General features: G+C 38.2%; 1 protein-coding gene across 2 annotated transcripts in view; it reads right to left on the minus strand.

Annotated features, from left to right (window-relative positions):
- Positions 1–23,691, minus strand: part of ABLIM1 (actin binding LIM protein 1) — a 153,477-nt gene that overhangs the window by 92,805 nt on the left and 36,981 nt on the right. For both annotated transcript variants that reach the window (XM_074907795.1, XM_074907796.1), the window contains exons 3-4: positions 12,884–13,067; positions 9,903–10,012 (exon numbers count right to left, since the gene is read on the minus strand). In XM_074907795.1, the coding sequence (XP_074763896.1) occupies positions 9,903–10,012; positions 12,884–13,067 (294 nt within the window). The remainder of the gene's footprint in view (positions 1–9,902; positions 10,013–12,883; positions 13,068–23,691) is intronic.

Here is a 23,691-nt window from a genome sequence, read left to right on the forward strand (position 1 = left end):
AAGAGGCAAGTATCATCACTGGAGTCAAGGTCAAGGAATCTCTAATTATAAATAACTCTTAGCACCTTGAAAAACAACTTACAACCCCATAATTCTTCTGTGGCAATCTGAAGGTTGCACAGTTATATAATTTCTCATAGAGTTAGGAACAGCAGAGTTTTTCCTCAGTCACCCTTCAACCATAAATAAGGCAGTACCTTTTAAAGCCTTGCTTTAAAATGAAAAGTTCTGATGATACCACGCAGGCTTTTCCAGATCATCAGGATATTTCTGTCAAAGCTAAAAATACAAACTCACTTTGTCTGTTTACGGTACAAGAAATGCTTTCAAGGTTTGAAAAGCATTTGATAATAATTTGATAACATAACCATTTGATCACCAGGGCAGTGATGAGTGCCAGAAGTCAGAGAAGGACATACATTATTGGGTATTTTACATCCAGGGCTTAGATCTGAGTATGTAACTCAAGAAATCTGCTGCTGGACCCTTCCTCTTTGCCAATGTAAGGATGAGAAATGTTTGTCAGAACAAAATTCCCTATTGCCCTTTTGCTAAAGGCAAAACAAACCCATGTGGGCAGCCTTGTACTCCTGAAATCTAACAATAAGAGGCTGGGTGCATACAATGGAGGGAAATAAATTTCCCATGGGAAGTGAAGTATAGCTGTAATAGTTTATTATAAATGGCAAGTTGGGAAAAAATAAACATTTACAGAAAATAAAATTATTTTACTTGATTAAATACGGAAAGCCATCACAATGGCATGAACTGTCATTCTTTGCTTGGAACGCGAGTCCCTGTTAAACATCTGTGAGTGCCTAACATTGACTTGCCTTTTTAAGAAACGGGTTAATATATCTTGGATGTACTATTACTGTAAATAGCTCTTTCATCATCTGATGTAATTTAAAGTGATTTGGAAAGAAGATTGCTCTTCCCCAATTCTAGCTTGTTAATACGACATTATCGTATGAAAAGAGTTTTTATTTTTCCCCTCTGTATTGATGTAAGCATTTGTGTTAGTCTTCTACATAGAAAAAGGAAACAGTATTTCCCCTCTTTCCACATCCTTCTACACCTCCTTCCCAAAGGAGGCCAAACTAATTGACCTTTTAACCTCCTACTCCTGCGAACTGTCCCTGCGAGCAACATACCACCAAGTTAAGCCTTTTTCTGTAACATCAACCTCAGTTCCTTCTTCAATGCAATCTTTGATATAGGTGTCTGAACTGAAAACCAAAAAATGGTGAATAAAATAGTAGGAGGAAGAAAGAGCAGACATGCTACAACCTATCTAAGAGAAGTTTGTAATTGTCCTGTAAAAGAAAAATAAATATTTTTTTCTTCCAGCTTAGCACCTCCAGAGTTCCAGCTGTAAAACTACTCTGAAAGATAAACCACAGCCAAGTACATCTAAGCTGAGGCTAGTCTTTACCCTGTTACTTCTTTTACCACACTTCAGTACTTAGTTCCAGCTGAATTCAAATCCACAATTCCAACTCACAGTACTCCAAGTGAATTTCTCAGTTAGCAAACAAGCTTCACTGTTTAATACCCAGCTCATGGACAACACATTGTGTCTCTTCCTCTGCAGACTATTTTGGGTAATTTTCAATTGTTACTTCTGGAAAACAAGCAATTCCAACAGGGTACAACCTCCAACAAGAGGAATGCAACACATGACAACTTCTAGGAAGGTTTTTATGCCCTGATAACCCACGGCAAACTAAGTTCTAGCTAACAACTAATTCACTTCTCACATTCTTTTTAAGTGACCTCTGATTCCTGACTTACTACCTGTCAGGCTTGCTGCATGTGACAATTCCCAGATACCCTTATCTCCGGGGATCTCCTCCTAAGTTGTGCTTTCCAAGCTAGTGATGCCTCCTCACGCAACACCCATTTACTGAGCTATTCCTTGCACTTTCCCCAAAACTTTCTTTGGAATTACCTTTTGATTACTACTCCAGTAAAAACTAAGGAGATGGATATGTTTTGATTTCCAAGTTCAAGAGGGGGTTACGCTTAGACAAATAAGAACCAATACTTATTTAGTCCACTTGTATAGCCTATTCACAATTGTTTCTGCCCAATTTACACATAACACAGAAGTATACAAAAGAAACAGGCAAGCTGGACTGAAAACTCCTTCCTGAAAAACAGCCATCTTTGTGAAGGAACATTTTCATAAATCAGAAACTTCCTGCCCTGCTACGACTATATTCTCAATACAGTTGCTGCTCTCTGTCACCTAAAAGTTGTAACAATGTTTTATACACTTCCAGAGAAGGATCTACAGCAATTTATTATAAAGCAGCAATGAAAATACCCACCCTTGTAAAATAAGAAAGAGCTGAATAACTAGAGACTCCTCAAGTAATTTAGCCACTGTTATGAAACATGAGGACTAAAACTAATCCAAGAAAGCAACTCAAATGATGAAAATGTCTCAAAAATTGCAAACATTCTTCAAAAGAATAAATCTTCTTGGAGTAATCATAAAAATGGGCCAGTGTCATTGGAAAGATTTATCAAGGAAAAAGCTGCATATTCTTAGGCATAATCTAACAGCTTTTGCCCAGGAACTCTGCTTGGGTTTGGATCATTTCTCTGAATTTTTGTATCGTTTCATGCTGATTTGCTCATTTTATTCTTAAAAAGGAGTGCAGAGTAAAATTTTAGACCCACTGTATGCCCAATATATTAAGTCATAAATGTAGTTGCCCTGCAGGTTTATTACAATCAAATTTAGATTCAAGTAGGGAGAATTAAATACTTATATTTAAAAACCACAATTAATTTAAAGTCATGATTTTAAACTTTAATTTTAATTAAATCAAAATTAAAAATCTAAATGGGATCTGAAAAAACAGAGAAGAAACTTGCTTTCCTTTACCTATCTATGAACAAAACCAGGTAATAAGATCTGCACTTTCAAAATCTTTAAGGACATGGTGATCCAAAGTAAATCGCTTTATAAGCTACAGACCCTCAACAAATCAGCAGTTCCAAAATTAAAATATATTCTAATGCATTTACTTTCTTCATGTATCTGGCAGAATTCAGGTAGTTTCTGAAATTTAAAAAAATCCACGATGCTGTTTTATGCATTCTAATTAAATTTCAGTTTCAATTCAAATAGAGTTTGACATAAATCAAGGGCAAAAATAATCATTAGGGAAAGATATAAATGTTAAAGAATATGATGAATTTATGCAGAGCTATATTAGTTTAAGTAAATATGTACAGATATGAAATATCCTCATGCTTATCAATTAGCCTTTTATAATTGAAAATCTAAATGTAAAATAAAGTTACAATCAATCATTCTAATCAAGGTTTCCTGGATTCTGAAGTAAACCATGATTAAAATCAGTGATTCAAATGACAGTGTTTGAAATCAATCCACAATGATGTCAGTGGTATGTCTGTTCTATAGTAAATAAAAAAAATAAAACAAAAAAGAGGCATAGGACTACATGACTCCCTCCTGTCCTCAAAATCCTCAACTGAATCTCCAGTACCTAAACATAGGTGTGCAGGCTTGAATGCTACAGAGATACGTGTTTCTGTATCTTCAGCAGATAAACCAGGAATTATGAAACAAGACAATCTTTGTGTTATAGCAGGCAAAAAATATTAAACCCTTAAGGTTCAAAATTATACACGGGATTTTAGAAATTACATTTTTTAAATGCATGTCCAAAACCAAAATTGTTGAGCCCATTGCAGTTCCCCAGGGCATTCACTGAATTTTATGGATATTGTGTGTGTATCCCTTAAGGCAAGACTGGGCTTAGTATCTCACACTAAGGCCTATCCACATCTGTACCAAGTATTTGTACGTATACTATGTAGCTTTGACACACAGTGTGAAATTGTAGGATATTTCCTGAGAATGATCTCAAAATCATGTGCTGGATGTTGCTTAATACCCTTTAAAGCCAAAAATCACTCAGATAGCTTGCTTACAAATAGCCAGCCAAGTCTTCCCCTTCACTTTTTAAGTCTTCCCTATGGACTTGAAGGAGTTTTCAGACAGCTCAGGAAAGAAGGATAAAGACTAAAAAATGAAAACTGAGTCAAATGTGGCTAAGCAGTTACAAATCCGAGTTTCAGACTTTTCACAACAACTAAGATTAAAAGGAATTTTGCCTCCACTTTACCCATTTAGCTAACTGCTAATGGAAAAGTCTGTGATGCCTAGAAATCAGCTCATACATTATGTCTGAATACGGGCAACAATCTTCTATATCTTTATCTAACAAAATGACGGTTACGACCCAAATACAAAATTGCATTAAGAATTAGAGAGTCTTTAAAGGAGGACTGCAAAGCAAATTTGCTTCTCTATTCTGATGCTTCTCTGTTTCAAAACCCACCTCACTCCCCCCACACTTTCAGGGCAGTAAGGTAAAAGATGATTCCCAATTTTTTCCTGCCCAGCTTTTTCTTCAGTAGGTAAGGTATGTTGGCTCTGCTCTACTTCAGCACTACCAGAAACCTTGCTGGAAGTTTCAGATATTTACTGGGAACTTTACTACATCTTATGTGAAGAGATAAGGCTATTGAATAATTAACAAAGATATCTTTCTCCCTTAAGTCCATTAAGCATTAAGCTTATTATTTGTATCACAATAGAGCTAAGATCCCCAGTTGTGAGCCAGAATTAAACTCTGTTAGACTCTGTACTGATAGGTATGAAAGCGTTTGTCCCAGAGAACTTACATTCTTTGAACCAGAACATAATGTGCAAAACAGACAAGGACAAACATACAAAACAGTATTGTGAAATCTCCACGTGGACGCCGGCTGGTCAGGGAACAGCTGCACCAAAGATTATGTACATCTAACACTGGCCATTTTGAAAACTCTGGTCCACATCTTGGCTGTACTGTAATGCTCTTAACTCACAGCAGAGACTGTTACAAAGAAAGGGGAGTTGAAATATCTTCCCCGTGCTTCTTTCCAAACAGTATCATCACTGGATATCTTGGCATATATAGGATGCAAGTATCTATTTCACTGAAGAAGAGGGAACTGTGAAAGTCTCCACCATCATTTTAAGAGCAGGTAAACTTTTCAAATTAAAACTCTTGCTAGGTGATTGTAATGCTTCAGTTTCTTTTGGATATGGAGTTTTTTCCTATTCATCTAGAAATCCCACTTTTAATTTGAAATGCAATTTCTTAATTAGCTCATGCACATCACTAAGATGACCCAACCTTTCAGCAAAAAGGTAATCAGAAATAACTTGAACTTCTTTATCAGTACCCAGACAAGGAACCAACAGAGAAAGAGCTCAACCTCAGGTAGAGAAATAACATAACATTCTTATTATTGAAGTGCTTTATCATGGAAATAGCAAAGTGGAATGCCTAAGGGAAAATTCTCTGAGGAAGAGGGAAATGTATTAAACTGTGTTCAAAGACACGCAGTCTCTTCAGAATTTCAAAGATGACCCCGAAGCCAGAAGACCGCTGGTTCGAGTTCCATCAGTACAGACTGCTGGCACCACCTCACATGCCTGCCCCACGTGTGAGGGATCTCTCTACAGCTGCTCTGCTCTCCGATGTACTTTTTACAACACCTCTTCAAGAACAGATGCAAGCCAGCGTGGTACTTCTTAAAAATTAAGGTCTGACTAAGGGATTTTTATGTTCAAATGTCCTCATCAGTTCACTTACCAGCTGCCTTGGTGATATTTCACTGATAAAATGCCCTAATGGAGAAGTATCAAATAGGGTAAAAGCCTGTTAACATGGCCAGTCTACTTGCCTCTGCTTCACACACTAATACTAGTAAAAATCCAGAGTGCATACCCTCAGTCACTGCTCATCTCACCCCTCGCAGAACAAAACAGCTTGAGGTGCTGGTGGCTGGAAAGACATATTATAATGCTCACACTACTCTTTCAAAGGTACCTAGCCCTAACATGGATGAAGAACAAGGATTTAAGCAGTCTTTAGGTTTTTTAATTTCTCCTTAGACAAAGTACACCCACCAAATTTTCTAATTTTTATTACTTTAGCATCAATACACAATACTCAGGCATTAGTACAGTACTTACAACTGCATCATCTAAGCACTATACCATCTTTAATTTGCTAATTTGCTTATAACCACAACAGAGTAGCAAGCTAGGGCAGAATTATTTTCTCATTTTGCTGGTAGAGAACAGATCCTTAAAATTTAAGTACCTATCCTGATACATAAAACATGTATGAAAAAAACCAGAGAGCTAGACCCAGAATTTCCAGGTCTAAGCGAAGTAACCACTCTTCTGACAACATGGAAACAATAAACCATGAATCCCCAAACAACATAAAATAATAACAATGACAACAACAAAAAAATTGAAAAGTTTGACTTTGGGTTTGACTTTTTTTCACTCTAAATTACAGCATGAAGTTATGGAAAAAAAAAAAGTAATTTGCAGATTTTTAAAGGTGGCCTTCAAAAACAGTCCACTGAATATGATACAAAACGCTGAGGGACAGTGAAATGAGGCTGTCATATATGGAAGAGAGATACAATACCGGAGATCTTAATTAAAAGAAAGTAAAATGGGGGGGAGGGGAAGCAGGGCACCCATTGTCAAAAAACCAAGCACACAAGTTGAAGTCTTGTCTAAAATTTAGATGTAATAGATGCCTCCACAACTGCTTCTCTGGAAAGATAATACGGACCATAACAAACACAGGTGTGTTAGCATGTAGCTAGAACAAAACAGAAAGCAGAAGGCACTTAAGATAGTACAAACCAGGCAATCGTGATGTTGTATACAAAACCTGGACACTGTTTAAAACATAAATACTAATTACTGGGATACATTACTTATATTACTTGTTTATCAGACCCCAAAGAAAATAACTTCCCATCTTTGGCAGCGTCTTGAAAACCCTGAACTATCCAAGTCATCAACATCACACCAAAAGTGTGCCAGTGTTGTCTAGCTGTCCCCTGCTTCTGTGCTGCTCTGCTTCTGTCCCAGTCATTTTGCTTTACAGATCACATTTCATTTATACATATAAATTATGTTATAATAATATAACCTATGTTATGTTATAACATATAAATTTGTTATAACAATAACAAAAATGTACACCACCCATTAATCTGTTTGCCAAGCTATTTGCAGGTATTTGGTATTATCTTTCCTGCTGAATGAAAATTCTAAAACTAGTGCACTGCATACATCTAGCAGTGTCTAAGGAATAGGGTTGACTAAATTATGAATTAAGATTGCTCTATAGCATACGTATGCTGAAAAAGACTGGTTTAGAAAATTAGAATAAAAAACGGAGTCAGAAATGGTTCTTCAAGAAAATAGCTATAATTATTCCCAGTAATACATATGTAGTGACAGAAATACATTATTAATATAAATAAGGCAAATAAGTACCACAAACCCAACTAATGTTAAACAAAAAAAGGAAAATTAATTCCGTATTTTTCCTTCTGATTTTCATTGGTGTGTGCTATAAAAGTGCGTAACAATATTCAGATTCATGTTATTCAAGATGTTAACCCCTGCATTTAGAGGCATTTGATTTTCCCTGAAATCATCCAAGAAAAGCTGTCACTAAGCCTTTCATTTATCTGAAGTAACAGACATCAGAAAATGGCATGTCAACATTAATGCAGACATTCCAGTGGATAGAAGGCTTTCTTTTACATTACATAAACCAATCAAACCTGATAGACTTTCAGTCTATTGAAATTCCTCACTTCCAAATTTCTTTGTTGTAAGGAAAGGTTCCTTTAGTTATCTATTTTGAAGTAATCAGGGGAAACTGACAGCAATATAGGATATAAAATAGATGCATAGAATGAATGAGATTCTTTTCTAAAGGAATTTGTCTTTAAAAAAATCCTTTTAAAAAAGGGCAAAGCATTAGAAAAAAATGATGTGTCAGATTCAGCCAGCAGAAGAGATGCAGAAGCAACCTGGAACAGCTTACACTAATTAAAATTTACTCTTCAGTGCCAGCAAGAAAGACTTCTCTGTATCTAAATCAACTTCTGCACAAAGCTAAAGCAGAAGCTGGCATACCTTCGAAGACAGAGGATGCTTCATTGGCATTCTTTCAGTTGTGCTTTTCTGAACCTATAAACACGTGCTGGTCTCACTTTTATTAGCCAGTTTTGGAGAGTTTTGCTCTAAAATGACCAGAAACTCTGTACTATATCTTTCTACAAGTCTTTGTCCAGAAAAGAACAAGATGCATAGTGGCAGACACTTGCAGATTTCAAAGTCGTGCACTCTAAACTGTTAAGAGCAGGACCTCTCTTGCTGTGCGTACTGGTAAGGCACTTTGCCCAGCAGGACCCAATTTCCATTAAAAAAACAATAATAAATCTCATCACAAGTAGCAAGAAGATTGTTCTATAATCCTTGCTACCCATGGCTTCAGTGTGGAACCCAAGAAGCAATACAAGCAGAGGCTATGGCTATCAGGAAGCGACTCCCCAGCTCTTTGGCTGCCTCACTGTCAGACAGCTTGAGCTCATCATTTGCTTGGGGGCATTTTGGCACCTGGAGTCACATACCCGAGAGGTGGCCACACTGCTGGACAAGTGCACCACTTCTTGAGAACCAGATGTGGTGTGATCCAGATGCTTCTGTCACTGGACATCAGTCATTTGGGAACTGGTGCTGTGACAGAGAACATCAGTAGTGTGCAAGGTCCCTCTGCCTTGCAGTTCCTTGCCAATTGCTCCTCCTAAATATCAGTAATTCAAACAAATACAATTTCCACATCATTCCTTTATCTCAGAAGGATTCTCTGGGTGCCTGAAGTACCTCATATATCTCTGTGTTGGTTTGTAATTTTTGTAAGGTTTTTTTCAGGTTCCTAAATTCTTCCTTTATAGATTAGGCCTATGCATTTCCAGCTCCAAATCTACAGTTCTAGGGCAAAAATATCATTTAACAGACAGGCGGGCATGATAATAAAAAAATGGCTCCCATTTTCCATTTTGCTAAATCTCTGATTACATGTTCTCAGGCAATTCAGATAACCTGAGATTCAACTCATCTGCTGAGCAGAAACATTATCCAACTTTGCCTTTACATTGTACTTTGTAATCCTAGGATCTCAAAGCCAAAATACACAGTGTCTCCCTGAAGAAAACCAAGACCAGTGGAAAACTACCTGGTGTCACAAGGAAATCTGTAGCCATTTTGAATTATAAAACTATACTGAGTAAATCATTACAGATTAGAGTGCTAACTACAATTCAGAAATCCCCAAAGATTAAAAAAATTATCTACCGGAGGCAGAGATTAATATCAGTAATTTACAAATTATCTTTAAAAAGCATAAAACCCAACAGCAAACGAAGATAATTTCCCTACCAGACTTTCTCCATTCTCTCATTTTTCCCTTAACTTGCTTTTTCTCTTTTTAATAATGGTTCCTTGAGGTTCTGATCACAACATCATTGTGGTATCAGTCTACTGGAGGCATAATCCTGGTCATACTCCTTTTAAAGGATAATTAAATTAAAGTGTTAAATAATAGACGAAAATTAATTTCCTCTGACTTTGTCCTCTTTTGAATACATAAACCTGTGCAATTATACATTAAAAAAAATAGAATCTACCAACACTGAAACCTCGGAGTTCATCAGGTACTTTTCCAGTGCCTATAAAGGAAGATCAGTACTGTTAAAAATCCAGTCATTGGGGAAAAAAAATAATTTATTCATATTGAAATGTGTGTCTCTTTCCACTTGTAGTGCCAGACACCTTTCATAAAAAAAAAAAGCTCCAGAGATAGGTCACATTTCTAAAGGTGAAAAAAAATTTTAACAAATAAAATATTGCACTAAGTTTCAACCAAATGTTGATGAGCCTGGGAAAGGGAGAGGCTTTAGAAAGAAGATGGCATACTTACTGCTTGAGGCAGACAATTCTTTCGGACTGGAGGACATTGGCTGAGCACACATCTGACAGAGACAGTCTCTTCCATTAAAGGTAACTCGATCACCTGGTGGAAATGGACGCCTGGAGAGTTAAAGAGAAAAATGTATTTTAGTAAAGGTTATGCCAGAAATTTTCCTCTGTTCCCTATGTCTTGAGTTTGCTGCCTTCCTCCAGTGCAATCAGTATTTCACAGAAACTCAGGCCAAACAGTTTCTGCAATGTGGCCTTGGCAAAGCCAGGCACTGGAAGAAATCCAGTCCATGGATGCAAGCAGAGCAGAGGTTAGACTTGCCTTGTATTTCATTTTAAGAAAGTTATCAAACATACTTTATCTAAAGAGTAGACAACAGTGGAATCCTCTTAGACACAACAGCTACATTTATGACAGGCTCAGCATGATGTTGTGAGTAGCAAATGGTACAGAAGAGAACTCAAAGTGAGAATCAGTCTTGATGCTAGTGAGGGAATGTGGAGCTAGTCACTCACAAATACACTCATTTAATCAGTATTCAGCAATGAAATATATGACTATATTACAGTGGATTTAACAGTTCGGGGGGGGGGGGGGGGGGGGGGGGGGAAGAAATGTTATCCACATTCATTCTCCTAGAGCTTTAAAATAGGTATCTACATCACAGAATGACCACTGTAATTACTACCTGTGCAGATGATGTTAGGAGAAAAGCTGAATGGACTGTGGAAGTTTGAGATTATTTGCTGAACCCAACAAAATGTTAAGAATGTGTGTTAGGCAGAAGTTGACATTGCTGTTAACTCTTATTTGGTGTATAAAACAGAAGATGAACAACATTTTCTATGAGCATTTCACTAAAATGAGAAAGTTCAGTAACTCCGAATCTTTAGTAAGTAGCTTTAGGTGCTGAGTACAGGCCTCCCTACACCACACCTCACTCCAGAACTGTGCTTAACAAATGAACATTTGCTTGCTTCTACAAAACAAAATGTTTAAGGTATTGTTCTAGTTTCCTTTCCACTGCCATTCCTAAGTGGGCCATAAATAAATCAGCAGCAATACTACATTTCATGAATCAATTCCAATGACTCATCTTTTGTTTACTCAATGTAAAAGGATTGATTTAAGTCAATGTACAGCAAATTGATGTCATGTTTCATACTATATCATCTCTTTTCACAGTGTTCTTGGGAAATAAAACTGAAACATGCACATGATTACCAACACGCAGTAAGTTCACACAGTATTTAAAATGGAAACATTATCAAAATACTTTCCATAGAAAAGGTCTTGAAAAATACACCAGGCTATAGGAGAAAGTACTTAAACTAAGCATCAAAGACAGATATGAAAGATTAGGGTAGCACCTGGCAAGTCTGCCACATTAATACCCAGATGCATCATATGATGAGATCTTAACTGGCTTTAAACTGCAACAGGGGAGGTTTAGACTGGACATTAGGAAAAAAATTTTCACAGAAAGAGTGGTCAGACAGTGGAATAGGCTGCCCAGGGAGGTGGTGGAGTCACCCTCCCTGGATGTGTTTAAGGGTCGTTTGGATGAGGTGTTGGGGGATGTGGTGTAAGGGAGATCTTTGTAGAGTAGGGCTGATGGTTGGACTCGATGATCCCAAGGGTCTTTTCCAACCTGAATGATTCTGTGATCTCGAACAAGGTACTATCTCAGAGTGTAGATTCTTGCCTTGCTTGTTCATGTCATCCTCCTGCATTAAGTTTCAAACAATTGGATTGCTGTCAGATTCTGAATTCTGGAGAAGTCCACTGTCCTATTTCCCTCCAAGACTACAAAGGAACAGGCCCGGTCTTTTGAGTCCTCCCTCTCTATGAAATATATCTATGTCTCTGTCTGACACTCACATAAGGAGACTAACCAAAACTGATTGAGGAAAAGTTTCATTTTACTTGCAGGCTCAGAACTGCTGAAATGAACAACATGATGGCCATCTTAATTCCAGCTTAGTAAACAGTATACACGTAACACAGTCGGCTCTCTGTAGAATCATGATGGCACTGTAATATCCCTTTACTTCCATTTTATGTCTAGAAGACTATTTTTACTACTATGAAAATGTGCCACTCCTATAAAAAAAACCTACAGAAGCTTTATTTCCGGTAGCATATCCAAAATATTATACTGATCACCACAGCAATAAGGTACATGCTAAGAACAGCCTAAATTCTGGCATAGACTCAGTGCCTAGAATCAGCTAATAGAGAACACTGCACAGGGACTTTGGGTTAAGTTTAGGCTGTATAGCTCAGCTGAGATTTTCAAGTAAAGAACTGCTCAAGTGAGCAGGCTATGAGAGCACGCTGAAGATCTGCCCAGTAGTCTCCTAAATTCTGAATTAATATTTTAGTGAGAGTTTAAACAAAAATACATGTTAAAAATGCCACCTTTTGTCCCACCCTCACAGCCTTAGCTAGCTTCTTTTTATTCCCTGTAGAACTGAAGACTGGTTCTCTTACTGGGGAGAAGAAATAGTATTTGGGAAGAAGGGGATCACAGTTGTCCCAAAGCCATGCATTCTTACATGATGTGAAAATGAGTCTCCAGTATGTTTTCAATTGTTTAAGTGTTCTTATAGTCCAAATGTCTTCTCTATTGTAGCACCAGAATTTTGCTTTACCTCATTTCTCCCGTCAAGCTGGTCTGAGTACCTGAACTCAACTCAACCTGTGTCCATTATCTCAACATGCAAGCCTGATACTTAATTCCTTCATACATGAGAGTAACTTTCTAAGAATACGGAACTATATGTAACAGCAAAGCTGCGTCCCCCAAATAAATGAGTGGAATTTTCAAGACCCTCAAAGTCAGACCTGCAAGAGATCATTTCCAGCCCAATGCTTCCCAAAGGCAAATAATGTCATGAAACTTGTGTCTCATGGTGATAGCTTTCTCCCTGTTTTCCTTGTTCTGGGTTCAAACACATAAGTTGAAAGGGATGACTTACTTGCAAGCAGTACAGGCAAAGCAGCTTGGATGATACGTTTTTCCCAGAGCTGTCACTACTTCGCCTTCCACAAACTCCCCACAACCGTTGCAGCGGGTACCATACATGCGCTGGTAATCCAAGGTGCAAAGATATTCCCCATTCTTAATGAAAAAGCCTCCTTGTGCCAAGTCACAGCCACACACTGGAAGAAAAAAACCCACACAGATTAGAAAAATATACCTACTAAGGATGTCAGCAACTGCCTATGCTGCCAACAAATGAAATGACCCTGGTGGTCTTGCTACCTTCTATCAGACTATTGCTTTCTCCTCCTGTCACTTTCTCCTCCTGTCCCTACATGCCTTGACATCCCACGAGATGGTTGGTATTCTCTGTCTACAAGAGAGCTTGTAATAAAGACTCATTGGAGGAATCTACATAATCATGACTTTCACATACTTGGTCCTCACCAAAACCTCAGTTACCCTGCATCATCCAGTTAACCATGTTATCAGAATTATTTTGACCAATTCAATCTTGTTTTCACTTCTGGGACTGGAGGTGAGAAGAAAAAAAGATATGATTCCATACATAGGACAGATCTCACTATTTTATACACTAGCACACATTTTTCCTGCAACCATGTGCTTTAAGAAGCTTTCAAGGGGCTTGAATTTTTTTTTTTTTTGAAACAATGCACAGTTTAGAAATGTTATATGGTTTAGATTAACTCTTCTAGTTCCCAGACTGAGCTGCTTCACCATCGTGGCACCAGTGCTTTTCATCTTGCTTTAAAAAGTATGATCTTTGAAATGTTCAGGGTGAATTTACAGTATTAATTTAGACATAAATACTAGGAGGAAGCTGCAGCAAAGACACAACCAAGCATTAAAAATCTAGAAACATCTCCACTATATACACGTCATGATACATGCAGCCAAACTATACAGCATCATACTGGACACTGAATGAAGTCAATGGAAGATTATTCTCCACCTGTATTCTGAACAAATTAGTGTCCTAAGAACAATGAAAATTACTCAAAGGAAGTAGTAGCTCTTGTGTTAGTCTTTTGTCTACTATATTCCCTGTACTTCATGGATTAGATAAACAACTCTAGTATTTGGATATAAACTTGTGGCCATGTACCACTTTATTGGGAAAAATAATTATATCAGCAAAAGGGTGAAGGACCGGTCAAGGATTTCTGTGACCTGGCATTTTTTCCACTGCTTATTCACCCAATTGAAACACATCACCACCAGGTGCCTGTTTAGCTTTAGGAAAATATTCATAGTGCTACATTGGCATTTCTGGTCAACACAGGAGACAGAAAGCAATCCATCCTTATAACAGCCAACTGCTGTGAAGACAAAGTGCCAGCCATGAGAGACAGGTGACTGAATTGCACACTTCGGTTTTAGCTTGGGTTAAACAAAGGACTTGAACCCACCTCTTTAATGTTCCACAGTAGTACCAAAAATACTACTTGCTTCATGTGAGCTTTAAAAAGTCCTCTTTATTCACCTCACTGAGAAAGCATAAATAGAAGCTGCTAGATGAATTCTTAAACAAATATATACATGGCTGCTCCCAGGCATTTTTGGTTTCAGCCACTCTTACTGGTCCTCTGTATATTGCTGTATCTGTGTAATTCAGTAAGAATTACTCTTCACAGCAGTCTAGGATGCTAGCTTAACTCTTACTCTGCAAGCAATTCTATCTCATCCCTTTTCATAACATTTAAGTACATTCAGATCAAATAGCAGGAATATTGAATATCAGAAATTCTGATTAGTAAGGAAAAAATAATAAGCAGCATTCTAGGTCCCTGCAGTTACAGAGTCCTTGAAAAATTAAAATATGAAATACAGAAAGATTATCAGGGCAAGTGGTTCAATTCATCTCTCTGCCACAAATTCCAAGCATGCTATTGTGCTCAACATTCATTCTCTTCCCCATTATAATGGGCTAATATCTCATTAACTACCTGCCTTAACAATAAACTTGCAAGGTGTTTGGGGCAGGGACTGCAAATTCTCTGTTTGCCTGCTGTCAGGCCTCAGGGACCAAATGACTGTTACTGCAACAATAATTAATAAATAACAATAAATAGAATGCACTAAAATGCATCTTAGAATTAAAGCAGTATCAGTACTAGCATTTTTCCTGTTTTACATTTCTGCATAGAACAGTGTTAATATTCCATGTGCAAACAAATTACATTTCATGGTGGCATTAAATCCACAAGCAGCCAAACCTCAATTATCAGTGACTTAAGAGAATTACAGAGAACTATCGTTAAGGCTCTATTATAATGTTTCAAAATGCTCCAAGCTGGTTTTCAGGTACACCTCCAAAAAACCCCTTTTTTCTTCTGTTTTCTTCTACTGATCTCCATTTTGTTTAAAATGTTAAACTAACAGTACAGTATCATGTAACTATTACACAGAAAATTCTGTGACCTCTACACCACATCACCTTACACTCTTCCTGAGCTGTGGACCATCTAGTTGTTTTTCACTGGAGGTCCAGAGGTGAAACCTGAGCCTACTTACAATAGGTTTGCTTTTCTAAGATACCTTTGGTGGATCCTTACAATTAAATCATGGAGTCACTGAGCATTCTACTTTAATGTCTAATATTTGTTAGGGATTACCTCAGTATTCAGACTGTTAGATCCTGTGGTTACAGTGTATGTACTGCAGTATTGTCATGGAGTGGTCAATACTAGATGCTTCAGAAGCTGCTACATCATAAAGAGCTACGGACTACTCAGTATTTAAATTACAGTTTGTAATTTAGCTTGTAGCTTTAACGTCCTTGTCTAGATATATTTCAGCTTCAAGCTGAAGGCCCTCAGCATGCTGCTGGATCTGCCTCAGAAGCTGCATATATGAACTCTCTGGCTCTTTGCTACAGTCCCCAGTCCTACCAATGAGTCACCTTTTGAAAAACTCTTTTAGTCACTATGGCCCTCTTTACCTGCCTAGGTAGCGGGTCTAATAGGGTAGGATGATCAAAAGTAACTTTCAATGCAACCTCTGTTCTACCATCTTGTGAAAATACAGCTTCAACGTATCATACAGAGGTCTGTGGCAGATCATTGCTTGCAAAAAACACTACAAACTTTGAATGAAAGGGTTCATAAACTCACAATTATTAAGCTCTATCCCTTTTGCTGGGCCACGGAGATTCAAGTCTAGCGATGAAAACGGGGGATAAAATTATTTGGCAAGTCTTTTAAAGTCAGTAATTACTATTATTAAAAAGAGGCTCCCTCCATTGCCCTTTTCTTTACGAAGTCTCCTTTCCACCCAGTCTCTTATTTTGTCAATAACTGAGAATGAGTTAAATTCTCTCATATTGGTAAGTCATGAATTCAGGCACAAGCAGAACTGCTTAGGATGTGAACCACCAGCAGATTCATCATCTTTGGCATGCTCACAGCAGGAAGCACACACCAATCTGCAAGAATTAAAGACAAGTCCTGGCAACTCCACATTACAACGGATTTTTGCAGTCAATTTAGCACATGTGTTCCTATCACTAATCACAGCTTTAAGCTACATGGGCGAAACAAGGGTCACCCACACTGTTAACATCCATGGTTGGAAAAATGCTGTTCCAGCCGGCTGCTTTCACTTTGAGTCAGAGGTCAGATCAGAAAGGATGAACATGACTGTATCCACACTTGGTGTACAATGCGGTGTACAAACAAGGAAGGGATTTAAACAGCTTGCTTTTTTTTCCCCCTCCTTTTTGCAACTGTGCAGAAGTCATGATTCTGACAACAAATCCCCTCAAGCTTAACATGTTGCCTTAGCACACATTTATGACCACTGAAGAAATACCAAGGAAAAGATGGACGAATTGTGATTGTTTTTATTAAAAAGAAAGACCATCTGCCCAATGTCATTCATGCCACAAACAGCAGAGGCAATGAAAAGAAACCAGCTGTGATGGCTAAATACGTACAATAAACCCTAATAGTGTGATCTAGGCAATTGCTGTGATCCAAATATCATGTCATCAAAGAAAAAATAATACCAAAATGATGACAGTTAATAGGAAACATCAAATGATGTTCTTTTGTTTTTTTCCCTATTCCGATGGGAAAAACAACTTCAAAAGAATTACTTCGTGCAGCCAATAGCAATACACAATTCATGTCTGAGAAGACAAAAAGCAAGAGGCATTCTATAAAAATCCATCACATGGAAATAGTTCTACAGAAGAATTACACTTTCCCAAGACCCTTTCTGCTTGATACAATGGAAGAAATTGTTTCACATGACTAGAACCTCCCTTCTGAAACAGGAGACACTTGGGACCATTTCTATTCCTTGAGGCACCACAAGCATAGAGGCAAAAATCCCTGCATTTTTCTTTAAATCAAAAAAGAAAACCATGATCTTCAATGGCTCCTGGAGGAACGCAGCCTTTTTCTCAGTGCCTGTATATCAAAGAATTTCATGTTCCAAACAGATGATCCTGCTTCTCTTGTGAATGGAATAAACTGGAATATAGTTCTGCCTCCCACTGTATGGAAAACACCTACCTACTAGATTTTTCTCTCTTGAAGTACTCTCTGGAGCTACTAGTTTGCATCCTTGGAGCACAAAAAGATCGGAGACACCATCAGTGCTGCTGTCACCATTCAGAGCTACAGGGTCTGTGTATGCAAGCCTGGGCTATTATGACAAAATGTAGCTGCTCAAGAGCAATGCAATTGCCTGTGATCTCCAAGGGACCAGGACCCTTCTTAAGCTGAGTCACTTTCAAGATTGAGCGGAGATGATTAAAATGAAGAGACCAGATTTTTTTCAAAGTGTATGGAAGTAGGATTTGATCCTACTGACCATTATGTAAGATTTCTATAGGGTCTTTGTCAGTGACAGTTGAATAAACAGGTCCTTAGTAAAATAACTCCACGCTGATGTTAAGTAAAAATTGTTTCAACACTGATGAAACAAAACCACACAAGCAGAATCTATGAGCATGGGCTCTCAGTTTGCAGAAGTGAATGCTATTCATTAGGAAAAGTCTAATGATCTGCTTTGTCACCATGCATTAAATAAGGTGCAAATTTAATTTCCTGTTGGGGTTTTATTTCCTTCTTGTATTTCTAAGCTTCATAGAATAATGGTGCTGTTCTCAAGCAGGGAAATATTCATACAACATTTATTTCTTAGGACATAATGGATTTCTTGTTTGAAGGCAGAAAGGAATTTGGCAATGTTTCAGTTTATCACCTACATCTAAACAAATACACAGGAAAAATCTGTTTCTTTTTTTTGCCTAAAAGAGTGCTTAACAAATCCTGTATTGATGAAAGCAAGGTTCATGTTCTTACTAAAGTTTAAAGTTTCCACATTTCAATAACTAAGTCTTTCTATGCCTTTGTTTTATTCCTCTTATCAACACTTTTCTTGATGACATACACCATTTAAAGAAGGAATGTATGTCAAAGTATCATCAGAAGACCACATGAGAATGGTAAAGCTCAGAAGCCATGTTGCAGCACTGCCATTGCAGAAAGACTACAAGGCACCATTAAGAAATGGCATACAGCTTTTTGCAAAACCTGTAACAGAGATTCTGATAACTGTTTGTCACACTCCTGTCACTGGAGGTTTTTTTGCCTTACACCGAGGAGAGATGCATTTTAATCCAAGCTGTTTGGAACTGCGTCCAGCATTCCCAGTGGTTCTGAAATGTCTTCTCATTTCAACAGACTGACTTTAGAAACAACCCTGGGAAGTCTAAAGAGATTTATATACATGGAACAAATACAAGTGATGTTAAAATCTCCTTTGTTATCTAGTCACCAGCTGGAAGAAAGGTTTAGCAGCTGAAATACCTCCTGAGTAAAAGATGATACTCTACTTCTCCCTTCTTCTAAATTGGTGTGGGATCCCCATGAGAAGCATCCTCTAGCCTCCACACAGGTCCTCCTCTTCCCTTGAAAAACCTTGACCCTCCATTTCAAACATCATGCCTGCATGCCACTGTCATTATGACACAAGTAAGATTCAGTGGGGCACTTGAGTGAAACCCCGAAGTGTTTAATGCAAGCATTCACTCAACTGAAACCACTAGTGATGACTGAGTTTCAGATGAACTCAGAGTTTTAACTTAATCAACTTCCCAATCAATGCCATGACACTGCTTTTAGTGCTATGAGGCCAGCTTTCTTTGGTTTTCTCTTTAAAACTGGAGATACAAACAATACTGCACAGGGAAGCTTTCCTGTCTACACCTGACATGCATATATTTCAGTCTTTCTAGCAGTCTAACAGACAATAGCTAGTACCTGAGCTCAACAGCAAACAGCAGCCCTATATAATGTTGCAGTGTGACAGCCTCCCAACTGAAATATCTATGTTTTGTGCACCAGGATGGAAACAATGACAAGAATCATTCAACCACTTAAAACACCTTTCACATTAAACTAAGCACTAGGTGGAGATCAAAGTCATTTATGGGTCTGTGGGAAATGAACCTTGAAGAAAATGCAATCTGTGGAAAAATGTCAAAGTTTAGCCTGGGATAGCTTGGCTGTAACTAGATGAGCAATCTCTCTAAAAAGATCACACATAAGCAAACAAGGACGTAAGAATAGAACAAAAACAAACCTCATCCAAGCCAGGCAAATGAAGGATACACTGACAACAAACCCAAGCAACTTTTCATATTCTCATAAGGATGTTCTGCCCTACTCATCAAGCACCTGTAAAGCATCCTGCTGGTCTTCTACTTTCAAAGGGATCCAGTAGCTTGTTAAAATCTGACATGGCATCTGTCAGCATTCATCAACATCAGCCAAGCAGTGCAATTAATTTCATTTCCTCTCAAATGTTTGGTCATGGAAGAAACCTTAGGCCCAGCTAAACTGAGATCAGTATCAACCAATTGCCATTAACAGCATTAAAACTCAACTAGCAAAAAAAAATGGATCCACTTCAGATTTGGACGAAACTGGTGGGGATTTTTTCCTGTCAACATCTAAAGCAAAAATTAACAATTCAGTGTTTTATATGAAAATGGAAAAATAATGTGGAAAAAAAAGACTCAAATCAAAAAAGGACATTGCTACTGACAACAAGTAGAAGGGCAGGAAAGAGTCAGAGGATGGGAGAACAGTGTGAGATAGAACTATGGGTATAGTCGGAGCCCTGCTGTCAAAGCCCACAGTCACCTCACCCACTGTGCCTCTTCAGCAGGGAGCAAGGGATCCTCAGCAATCCTTACAAAGGCTGTTTTCCACAAGTGTGGAGGATGGCTGGTGGCTTCCACTGCCAGGGACTGGATATAGTTCAAAATCTACTGCACCCCTGAAACACCCCATTGCCATCCCAAAGGCTACTACCACTGTGTGACAAAGCTCTCCCTGCTGCTCAGAAGTTACAGGAGGGTTAGGGTCGTTTTGCAGGAAAACAGACTATCTTACAGAAAACTTCCCAATGCCTTACCTGAACCTGAAGTGAAATGCCAGTAAGAACCACTGCAAGAAAGAGAACAGGCTTCAAGACACAGGAGCTAAGATAACACAAATACAGAAATGGCAGGTACTCTCACAGCTGCAGCTGAGGCTTGCTTTCATATCAAGCTACCTGAATGCATGACTTCACATCTGAATCCCATTTCCTGGCATGGGAGAAATTTTAACCTTGGTTAGCTTCCCAGGAACAGCAGAATTGCATTGCTCCCTGGATTTTCTATACTGTTCAGACCTGATTTGCTGTCCTTAAATGTGTTCTCGCTGTCCCTCATTAGGTCCTCCTGTGCACACAAATAACAGCATGTTCACCTTTTTGCTTCTTAACTTGATTTGTACGTTAATCTCTTCAGCAACAGTTACTTCTCTTCCATTTTCACCCTTAAAATCTCAACTTACTCTTCCTCATTCCCTTCCATGGCACTTTCTACCATGGATAAAGGATGCAGAGTTGTAATTCTTCAAGATCTTGAGTCAGATCCACAAATTCCTGGCCATCCAAACCAGGATACTGTAACATTTCTGTCCTTTTAATTTTTATTATGCTGTTAGAGCATTTCAGTTTCATATTTTCCAATGTTTTATGTTTTAATGACTAGAAATGCCCTTTTCTTTAAATGAAAGCCAAAACACTCAGGTTTCGGAAAAAAATGAAAATACAAACACTCTGGAGAAAAATCAGAAGACTTAATAGTGTTAAAGCTGTTTCAATAACCAAGCTGAAAAGGGGAGTTCACAAGCTGGCAAGTAGAACCATGGTGTACTGAAAGAGAATTTCAAACCTGGAGAGCTTTTATGTAAAGCAGGCTCTCTGGTTCAGTGATTCAAGGGATCTCGTATAATTTTCCAGGAAGGAGCACATTCTATCCACCAGTTACATTACCGTGTCCACAGATCAGTTGCTGTTTCAGAAATATTTGTGGAAATGCAGAGACATTTTCAAACACTGCACTGGGTATCTACTACAAGAATGTCCTCATATTTAAACTTTCCATCCACTGACACTGAACTATTAATAGCACCAACTACCCAGCAGCCAGTTTGCAGCCTCCCCCTGCTGCCACTGAAAGAATCTGATGACAGATCAAAGGTCAAAGAAGTAATGATTTAAAACACATTCCAGCTTGTTGATACAGTGTCTGCTTACATGACCCTAACTTCTTCCTAGTCCTTCAAGGGAGGATGATCCAGTTCAAAGTCAAAGATTACAGAGCATCCCAAAATCTAAACTTAGGAACACTCCCCCCCTTCAAGCTCATTGAACTACAGATGATGTAGCCTTGCAAAAGTCACCATATCAAAGGAACAGACCCGTGCCTGGAACCTAAACATACCACAAAGGATTCTCGAAGTACACATAGATGTGGGCTTTCCTAAAAAAGCTTGAAAGGAAAATTAGCACATTTGTTTCACGATTAAGGAACTGCTTTATGCTCATTTGGAACAACGTTTCAAAAGAAGCTAAAAGTTTCTTCTCTGTGGGATACTCTGCATTTGTAGAACGCTTCCTGTATGTCGAGACTTGGCTATGCCTTATAATTAGCAAGAATATTAGCTGGTAATTGCTTTTGATATCTGATATCACTATATCATGCAAAACATTCATACACAGTGAAACATTTCCATCTGACATAGTCTAATCAAATTACAGACGTTTATGCCACATAACGAGGACTAGTTTAGGAACACCATCCATATTCTCATGGCAGGATTGCTTATTTATGAGATTTTTTTTTTTTTTTAACTTTCAGCTACCATATGGAAGATAACTATATTTTCCAAATTATATTCAATATCAAGAACAGGGACACTGTCTACTATTTGAAATAGTACCACAAATACTATGTTGCCTTGTTAAGATAACGCAACGGATCTCTTCCTGTATAAAAATCAAGCTGTGTAAACTTTTACATTGTTACTATGAAAGCTTAAAGCTTGTTCTGTTAAGCAACACACTACATTGAAACCAACACTTCCCTCTAACCCAGATGATGAATCACAGGCTTAATAATGAAGCCTTCTTATAGCAATTTTGCTAGCCTCAAAGTTTCCTCTCCTAGTACATGCAATAGGGTAAAATGAACTGTAATGAGCTGACAATGACAGAAAATTATCATTTGTATCAGATCACAATTTAAAATGAGATACTAAAATCTCTGCTCATGCACATTGTAATTTAAGGCCTGATCCCACACACATTTACATATGTAATAGACATTGCAGTGAATAGTCTTAATTTTTCCAGAAGAGTTATTCATGTACGTAGATAGTTACAAGAAAAGCTTTTTACTTCTTATAAGCTACTAATTCATTCTTATTAATGTTAATGCTTATTAAAGACAAAAAGTAAAACAATGAGGTCTCCAGGTCAGTCTGTTCTCTCTCCAACCTCCTCATCTAACCCTCCCTCCTCTCAGCCTGCTGCTTGCATTGCCCGGTAACCATTAACAATTTGGTATGGTAAGAGCAGTGTACTCCTGGTAAAACAGAAACTAAGACTTATTTATTACAACTGGAGGTTACACAGAATCCAATTAAACTTGCATTTGTAACACATAACAGTGTAATTTCTTAGCAAGATAAGTGACTTTTAGTTATAAACCAGCCAAAGACAACTGCTCTGAACAGTGTTCCTGGAGCAGTGCTCCTAAATGTTTCTTATCCCTCTGCTGTCCATCATTCCCCTGTTAACTGCAGCTCCGAGTCAGCTGCTGACTGCCTGAAATTCTTTGCCTATCAGGAGGCCAGCAGAGCTCACCTTCTGGGGCGACAGGCCGCACCATTTTCAGCTCTTTTTTTTTTTTTTATCAGCTCTTATCTGGAGCCACAAATAGAACTAGCCAGCCTTGCCAGGCAGATAGGACAAACCAGCTGTAAACCCTTCGTTCTCAACAGACAGGGATAAACAGCTAGCTGCATCTTACCATGGGGGTATGGGAACACGTCAGTCGGTGGAGGTAAAACCTGTCATCTTTGTCAGGAAGCAGTTACTCTGTTCTGAGAAAGATTCCAGAGATGGACAGAGCACCAAACTACAGGGGAAGACCATTCTCTTATCACATTACATGACATATGAGCACATCCTGAGCTGGCTGATGCAGCATGGAGGCTTAAGTCACCATGTTCCTGCAGTGCAACAACCACGACTGACGTGTACGCCAAGCAATCACAGAGTGCCTATGTGTCTCTGACATAACCTAGGGAAGCACGATTACTGTCATATCAAACACACTTAACAGTATGATGTAAACACAAAGTTGAGAGCCTGGATGGCAACAACAACAAAACAAAGGAATCTTATACAGAGCAAAGTAAGAACAGCATC

Source organism: Athene noctua, chromosome 5, assembly GCF_965140245.1.
Source record: "Athene noctua chromosome 5, bAthNoc1.hap1.1, whole genome shotgun sequence".
Taxonomy (NCBI): Eukaryota; Metazoa; Chordata; class Aves; order Strigiformes; family Strigidae; genus Athene; species Athene noctua.